General features: G+C 38.8%; 1 protein-coding gene across 1 annotated transcript in view; it reads right to left on the reverse strand.

Moving 5' to 3' along the window:
- LOC121875091 (signal-induced proliferation-associated 1-like protein 1) overlaps window positions 1-8,988 on the reverse strand; it is a 206,041-nt gene that overhangs the window by 20,952 nt on the left and 176,101 nt on the right. Inside the window, exons 19-20 of the mRNA XM_042379436.1 lie at window positions 7,934-8,044; window positions 7,418-7,559 (exon numbers count right to left, since the gene is read on the reverse strand). Coding sequence (XP_042235370.1) covers window positions 7,418-7,559; window positions 7,934-8,044 — 253 coding nt within the window. The remainder of the gene's footprint in view (window positions 1-7,417; window positions 7,560-7,933; window positions 8,045-8,988) is intronic.

Raw genomic sequence — 8,988 nt, forward strand, 5'->3', positions numbered from 1 at the left:
CTAAATTTAGCGGAAGCTAATTGGTCCGCTAATGGTTTCCAAAGTTAGCGAAAACGCTAATCCGCTAACGAGAAAGTTAGCTTCGCTAATTAGCAGTTAGCGGAACCGTGCCCACCACTGCATATAGTCTAACAACCCTAATCTCCTCCAAGTATACTGTACTTAGAAATGTCTTTTTCAGTCAAGTATCCCCCCCCTCTCAATTCATACTTCTATCAGTCTATCCATTTCCATTCTTCCCTGGCACACGATATTTCTCCCCTATCTTTAACTCTTACATTTAAATTCCCAAACACTATCATTCAATATTTCAACACTAAAACTTTCAACATAATACTCTATTAAGGTCTATTCGTAGAATCTCTCTCCTTCCCCCCATCTCATACCCTGGTGCATATTTTACACAACAACCTACCTTTCTCTCTACAGTTGTACCCCACTTAACGCGGTCAATTGAACCCAGAGGGTCCCGCGTTAAGTGAAATCCGCGTTAAGTGAACAACAGAACATATGGGATTAATTCCAATAGAAACCGGCCCGACCCCCAAACTCCACTTTTTGAAGGCACATACCTATGTTGTAGTAAAAATAACATCTTAATTTTATGATGGTACATGCACACAATTAATACTTAAGAGAAATAGAGAAATACAGTCGCCAAGTTAATGTCCATTCAAATAATGGACTCAACTACCTCCCCCTCTCACACTACACTGCCGGCTCTTCTCTCTCAGAGAAATTTTTGGGGGAAAACCACTAAATTTTAATAAATAATACCTCAAACTAAAGTTAGGATAATACAATTGACATTGCTGGATTCCTTGTAAGACCAGGAATATTTTTAATATAAATGTCATATATTTTGCACAAAAGATAACATAGTTACCTAGAGAAAAATTTTTATCTAAAATTTGTATGTTTAATGCAAAATATATGATGTTTATATTCAAAATGATCACCAAATTATAAGAATTCCAGCAATGTAAATTATATTCTGACCGGGTAATTTGTATGAATTTTATGAGCTAAAACAAATATCTTCAGTTAATAAAAAAAAAATAATCTTCATAACACTATCTGTCAATCAAAGTACCCCACCTTGCCTCCCCCCCTCTTCCAACCGCGCGGTCAGTCCCAACCCTCCCCCCCCACCCCCCACCAATCCTCCCTTCCAGGGTTTTTAACATTTAGTATTAAATAATACCTCAGATTAAAGTTAGGATAATATAATTGACATTGCTGGATTCCTTGTAAGACCAGGAATATTTTGAATACAAATGTCATATATTTTGCACAAAAGATAACATAGTTAATTTGAGAAAATTTTTTATCTAAAATTTGTATGTCTAATGCAAAAATATGATGTTTATATTCAAAATGATCATCAAATTATAAGAATTCCAGCAATGTAAATTATATTCAGACCGGGTAATTTGTATGAATTTTATGAGCTAAAACAGGCAGTCAGGCAGGGTGGGGCAAATCTAAAAATAGCGTCTCGAGCCGGACACTCACCGCGTATATGTGGAAAAAATCCGTGTTAAGTGAAAGTTCAGCTCTGGCGAGGCACCGCGTATATGATAAAACGCGTTAAGTGAAACCGCGTTAGGCGGGGTAATACTGTACTTATAATGTGATCCATAACATCCTGTAACCGAGTCCCTTAGCTTATGAAATAGCTGCAGATCTAATCACTCACCAACACTCCTACACCCTCTTTTGTTCTTACTCTCTCAGACACTCCTGACATAACTCTCTTCACTTGTCCCCAACTCACCTCTACTCTGCCCTTACCTTTATATTTTCAGCCTCTATTTCCTCATTACTGTACAGTACTGTACTCAGATTACATCCACAATTTTAATTGTGGGAGGCAGGGTGGTTGGGTGGTAGACTGAGCGTCCCCTCCCTCCCTTGTTCCTGAACTGAGCGCACCTCTGACCTCATTAATACTACATTATGCAATTTCACCATAATTTCCACATTATTTAGGTTCATTTGTTACTTGGTTAATAAACCATTATTGTAAAAAATAAAATAAAATCAACTTCAGGTGAGTTATTGTGAGGTATAAAATTCCTGGCTCTTTGTTGACATAGTGTGGTCACAGCCAGGCCGGTGCCTGCTGTCTCCATGTTGGTTTATTGGCACAATACAGAGCTACCTTTAGTACAATACCTTTGTTACTGTATTTTTTTTTTATAATTTAAAACTACCTTTTGTATAATACCTTTATGTTACTGTATTTTTTTAAGCATTATGTACCTATATGATGTTTCGTGTTTATTAAAGCAGTTTTGGAAGAGTTTATGGGTATTTCTTGGCATCTGGAACCAAACTCATATTTCCATTTAAATCAATTTACCCTATGGGTGTGACGGTCAACAACTATTTATTATCCCAAGAGTGCAACAGTCGACTGTAGCTTACAGTCACAAAAAAAAATGTTTTCCCTTATCTCCAGCCAACTTCCATTTTCTATGATTCCCATGGAATACACTAAACCCTAGTATGTGCAGCCATCTCAAGGTGCCCACCATACTGTGGATACATCCATCCCACACCAGATGATACACACATGATGATGTAAAAAAAACTGCACCAAGATTTCTCTTTACATTTTCAGCATAAATTAGGTAAATTATGGACAATAGTAATATCTCCATTCGTTGGAATCCCTCTTTGCTCGGAATTTTTGTGGAAAATTTCTTTCAATTCTGAGTTTGAGAACAATTTTCCGAGGTTGAAAATCAGGTGCATTTTCTGTAAAATTCCGGAAACTCTCTAAAAATTTCTTTCCCGGGTTTGGAAACAAATTCCGAGGACGATAATCAGGCGCATTTTCGAAAAATTCAGGAAACTCTCCAATTTTTTTTCCCGGGTCGGGGAGCAAATTCCAAGGATGAAATAATGCAAAATTTCCGGAAAATCCTGAGAAACTTTTCCCAGTACCCAGAAAAATTCTGGGGATGGGAGGATTTTTTCCAGGTTTGAGAGAGACGTCTCGTTACACGGAAATCTCTAATTCCTAGAAGTGCTTTGCACCAATTGTTCTGGCTAATGAGGATATCAGTGTACAGTACTTATCATCATAATAGTCCTTGTGGATGTATAGTGTGCGTAATACTGCTCCATACAACCAGATACAGTACATGTATGCTATAATGATAATTAACAGGGTTTTTGAAGACAAAAACTACTGTAGTGGGGTACTTACATTTCTTTCATGGCAAAATTATATCAAAGGGTTAAACAATAATTTTCGGACTCACTGAGGTACTCCGAACAGCCCCTCTGTTCACCAAAAATATTTAAAAAGTGTGAAAAATTCAGCATCAGTCTAGACAGTTAGTGTGTTTGTACATGTGGTTGAAAGTTTGTGCATGTGTGTCACACGGCACGTGTCTCAGTATGAGTTCCACCGTCATATATTTCTTATCAGTGTACAACATATCGCTACCAACACTCATTTATGTAGCGAACACGGTGTTTTTAACGGGAATACTTAAGGGTTTTAAAAAATTAGTAAAATTATGTCGTGTGTGTAATTTAAGAAATGGGTAAAATGTTGTAGAATGCAGTGGAGTCTTCATAATTCAAGGGTTAGGTACAGTTGTGGAATGTGTTCCTACACCCCCTGTGGTAACCCGTGTCTCCAAATAGCAATACAGCAGTACAAGTATCACTATTTTTGATGAATGGGTATTGGTCGTGTAACGACAGACGTGATTGGTGGATATTTGCTTCCCAGTAAACACTCGATAACTCGACATTTATGAGGCTCTGGCCTTGCCAAGTTATCCCAAATTCCGACATATCAAGGCACCCCCCCCCACCCCCCCTACAAAAATACAACAATAAATAATTATCGACCCATATACAGTGTGTACTGTACATGTAAAGAAGTAACGCTTACCAGCACTGCTAATGAAGAATGAAGCATCATACTACTAGATGACACAGATGTATGGTAGATGACACAGATGTATGGTAGATGACACAGAGGCATGGTAGGTGACTCAGAGGCATGGTAGGTGACACGGAGGAATGGTAGGTGACACAGAGGTATGGTAGATGACACAGAGGCATGGTAGGTGACTCAGAGGCATGGTAGGTGACACGGAGGAATGGTAGGTGACACAGAGGTATGGTAGATGGTATGGTGGGTGAGGGCATGGTGGTGGCCACATGTTGGGTGAGAGGTAGGTGGTGGTGACACGTACGGTGACACAGAGGCATGGTAGGTGACACAGAGGACACACAAGGTGGAGGTGACACAGGTATGGTGGGTGACACAGAGGCATGGTAGGTGACAGCAGGCATGGTAGGTGACACTGGCATGTGTAATTAGGTGACACAGCATGGGTGACACAGAGGTATGGTAGGTGACCTGGGCGTATGGTGGGTGACACAGGTATGGTGGGTGACACAGACGTATGGTGGGTGACACAGTAGGGTGAGCACAGGGCATGGTGGGTGACTCAGATGTATGGTAGATGACACCAAGGCATGGTGGGTGAGACAGAGGCATGGTGGGTGACACAAGGCATGGTGGGTGACTCAGATCATGGTGGGTGACAGGCATGGTAGGTGACAGAGGCATGGTAGGTGACACAGAGGTATGGTAGGTGACACAGACGTATGGTAGGTGACACAGAGGCATGGTAGGTGACACAGACGTATGGTATGTGACACAAACGTATGGTAGGTGACACAGAGGTATGGTAGGTGACACAGAGGTTTGGTAGGTGACACAGAGGTATGGTAGGTGACACAGAGGTATGGTAGGTGACACAGAGGTATGGTAGGTGACACAGACGTATGGTAGGTGACACAGAGGCATGGTAGGTGACACAGGTGGCCAGATATGCCGAGATTTTCCCGGATAATTTTATATATCTCGGCATTTACCCTGCGTGGAGGGTATAGCTGGTAACACTCTAGCCTGGGGCGTAATGGTTAATAAAGCATGGACTTGAGGGTAGACTGTCACATTTTTAATAAATTTTTACTGATTACTTGTGAGAGTATTATCCCATTATTATTTATTTGTACAGTAGACTCGCAACTTACCCTATATTTCGTACGCGGTTTCAACAATACGCGAATTACCCTAGGGGTTAGGTTACAATTTCCAATTTCAAACCCAAAATATTCCAAATTGGTCGTAAGAGCGCTAAATGCTAGTCCGCCAAGGCTCCACCCTCGCCATCCCACCTCTCTGTCTTCAGTAGCCACATGGGTACTGTTGGAGGAACACCTGCCTCTCGTGTGTGTCAATTTAGTGCGCTTCAACCTCTCTCATACTCATTCATAATGCCTAAACACAAGCCAACCTCTGCCTCTGGTCCTCCAGTGTAGAAACAATGCTCTGTGATGAACTTGAAAGAAAAAGTGGCCGCTTAGGACTGAATAAAAGGCGGGATGTCGGTCGCTGCTGTGGCACGGAGGTACGGACGCAACGAAACAAGCGTGAGGTCCATTAAGATTCGGGAGAAGGAAATTCGTGAAACTGTATGAATTTTATGAGCTAAAACATATATCTTCAGTTAATAAAAAAAAAAAATATTCTTCACGACACTATCTGTCAATCAAAGTACCCCACCTTGCCCCCCTCCCCCCTCCTCACACTCACGCCAGCTGGGTTGGTCCATCCCAACCCTCCCCCCACCTTCCCTCCCTACCAGATAAATGTGTGGGTGAAACTCTAGATTTTAACATTTAGTAATAAATAATACCTCAGACTAAAGTTAGGATAATATAATTGACATTTCTGGATTCCTTGCAGGTCAGGGAATATTTTGAATGTAAACTTCATATATTTTGCACAAAAGATAATATTTGCTTTGTGTAAACAAATTATTACTTTAGATCTAAAATTTGTATGTCTAATGCAAAATCCATGATGTTTATATTCAAAATGATCATCATATTGTAAGAATTCCAGCAATGCAAATTATATTCTGGCCGGGTAATTCGTATGAATTTTATGAGCTAAAACATATATCTTCAGTAAATAAACAAAGAAATATTCTTCAAGGACACTATCTGTCAATCAAAATACTCTGCCCTAGCTGGGTGGTCCCTCCCTCTCTCCCTCCCTACCAGAGAAGTGATTGGGAGAAAATAGTATATTTACATTTTTAGTAATAAATAATAACTCAGACTAAAGTTAGGATAATATAATTGACATTTGTGGATTCCTTGCAGGTCAGGGAATATTTTGAATGTAAACTTCATATATTCTGCACAAAGGATAAAATATTTGCTTTGTGTAAACCAAATTATTACATTAGATCTAAAATTTGTATGTCTAATGCAAAATCCATGATGTTTATATTCAAAATGATCATCATATTATAAGAATTCCAACAATGTAAATTATATTCTGGCCGGGTAATTTGTATGAATTTTATGAGCTAAAAAAAAAAAAAAAAATTATACTTCACCGCATATATGAGTAGATGCACCGCGGAAAGTGAAAGTCTGGTTCTGGCAAGTTACCGCGTAAATGAGAAATCGCAGAAAGTGAAACCATGTAAAGCGGGGTAATACAGTAATGTACTGTACAAACCAGGGGCCATAATCAAAAGCATATAATACAACCTGTCCCTTCATTTATTCTTTAACTGCAGTAACAAATGCATTCTGCTGTGGTGTTTCCCTTCCACAACAATGCCCCATAATATTTACTTGGTTTACCCATTGCTTCATAATACAGTCCACTTCATAATTATCATAAATGGTCTGTGAACTGATATTTGCATCATTGTCCATGCATTGCAATTTTGTTCATGTACCATAGAAAACCCGCACTCCCTGGTGTTGTCAGGTTTGAACAATACACAAATATATTCTACACATAAATAATTAATTCACTATAAAAATTATAATTTATGGTAAATCCTCTATGCAAAATAAATTTTTATTTGAGAAAGAGAAAGAAAAATTCTTTACCTGTTAAATCATGGAACTGTGAAGGTGGAATACACAGAGAGATATAAGAAGGTGGACAATTACAGAATATAATAATATTTTAGGCTGAACAGAGGAATATTACATTCAACCCCTCTAATGCCTGGTCTATTTAAGAAGTGACTATTGGCAATCAACTAAATCCATGGAAGTGAAAGGCTCCCTCAGTTCTAGAGGCTAATGTGATATCTAAATAAAACATTGCTTTTTATTTTTTATTCTTAATTTCCCAATTATCTTTCTTATAGACCTTTCTCAATTTCTACCAAGCTCTTAATTCCTCTGATGATAATTCATACTGTACAACAATTAGCTTTTACATCTGTGTTATAATGAACAATAAACTAGTTACTGGAGCAGAAATATCATGGAAGGAAGAATGCCATAGAATACTTTTATAAATATTCTGTCTTACAATAAAAAAGGAGGGGGGGGGATGTACCTTCACTACGTGTGGGATGAAGACGTTCGGTGGACGATGAGTTGTCTTCTTGACCGGGTGGATGAGTTGTATGACCAGGAAGGCTGCTTGACCGTAAGTTACCATTCAGGCGCTCAGTCCTCCATGCAATATATTCACTCACCTACCAAAATATATAAACACAAAGAAACTTTATAAATGTATGCAAAATAAATTTGGTGCAATAATTCATTGCTGTATTCAGCTACACAGAACTATGACTTTTTATACAAAGCAGCACGTCACCATCCTGTCCCTGTATTTTTGTTACCTCTTGTGACAAAGGAATTCTAATGGGTGTTTTCTCTGTCAAGCAACACACCCCCTAATAAATGAAGTAAACTACTGTACTGTACTGTACTGGACACCATAAGGTCACCTCATGTTTATATCTCTGATCATGATGAAATTTGAAAACCTAATTGTATTTGTAGCGATGATAATGTACACTTAACACTGTAATTGTATGGGATATGTTAGCAATGATCATTTTCTCACCTGTACCTGAGTATTAGCACTGGCGCCAGCTGTATGGTCAACATTTTGTCTGGTACGCTGGCTGTCCAGTTGTCTCAAAGGGGCATTATCATAGTCACCAGATCCTGGAAGCTGAAGATATACCAGAATTAAAGTCTAGTCCAGTGCTACATTTACAATATGAAGAGTCATCACCATAAGCTTCAACATCAATAATTTGACATTGATTATCATGTTGAAAATGACAAGCAATTATATATATATATATATATATATATATATATATATATATATATATATATATATATATATATATATATATATATATATATATATATATATATATATATATATATATATATATATATATATATCATATATATATATATAATCAACGACCTCACCAGCAAGGAATCGAACCCTCGACCTACTGGGTGTGACTAGGGAACGCTTACCGGCTAGGCCACAAGGACACTAAAAGCAGTTCTAGACTCTGTTATATTTCACACAAAGCCTGTTCATCGAGCTGATGGCGCCGTGAACCTCATTGGGAAACTGCCCGTGCCTCTTATGTGGTGTCAGTAGCATTTTACCGAATCCAGCTGGTATGAAACGCGAGGTACATATATATACTTCATTTTTAGTCCATATAACACGCGGACTTTGAACATATAATCAACGACCTCACCAGCAAGGAATCGAACCCTCGACCTACTGGGTGGGACTAGGGAACGCTTACCGGCTAGGCCACAAGGACACTAAAAGCAGTTCTAGACTCTGTTATATTTCACACAAAGCCTGTTCATCGAGCTGATGGCGCCGTGAACCTCATTGGGAAACTGCCCGTGCCTCTTATGTGGTGTCAGTAGCATTTTACTGAATCCAGCTGGTATGAAACGCGAGGTACATATATATACTTCATTTTTAGTCCATATAACACGCGGACTTTGAACATATAATCAACGACCTCACCAGCAAGAGGCACGGGCAGTTTGGAGGTTCCATCACTTAATGATATGTATTAACAAGTTAAATGGCTTTTCATATCCTATTACACCCTCGTATGTCACCATTAT

This window comes from Homarus americanus, unplaced genomic scaffold (genome assembly GCF_018991925.1).
Source record: "Homarus americanus isolate GMGI-L3 unplaced genomic scaffold, GMGI_Hamer_2.0 scaffold36970, whole genome shotgun sequence".
NCBI lineage: Eukaryota > Metazoa > Arthropoda > Malacostraca > Decapoda > Nephropidae > Homarus > Homarus americanus.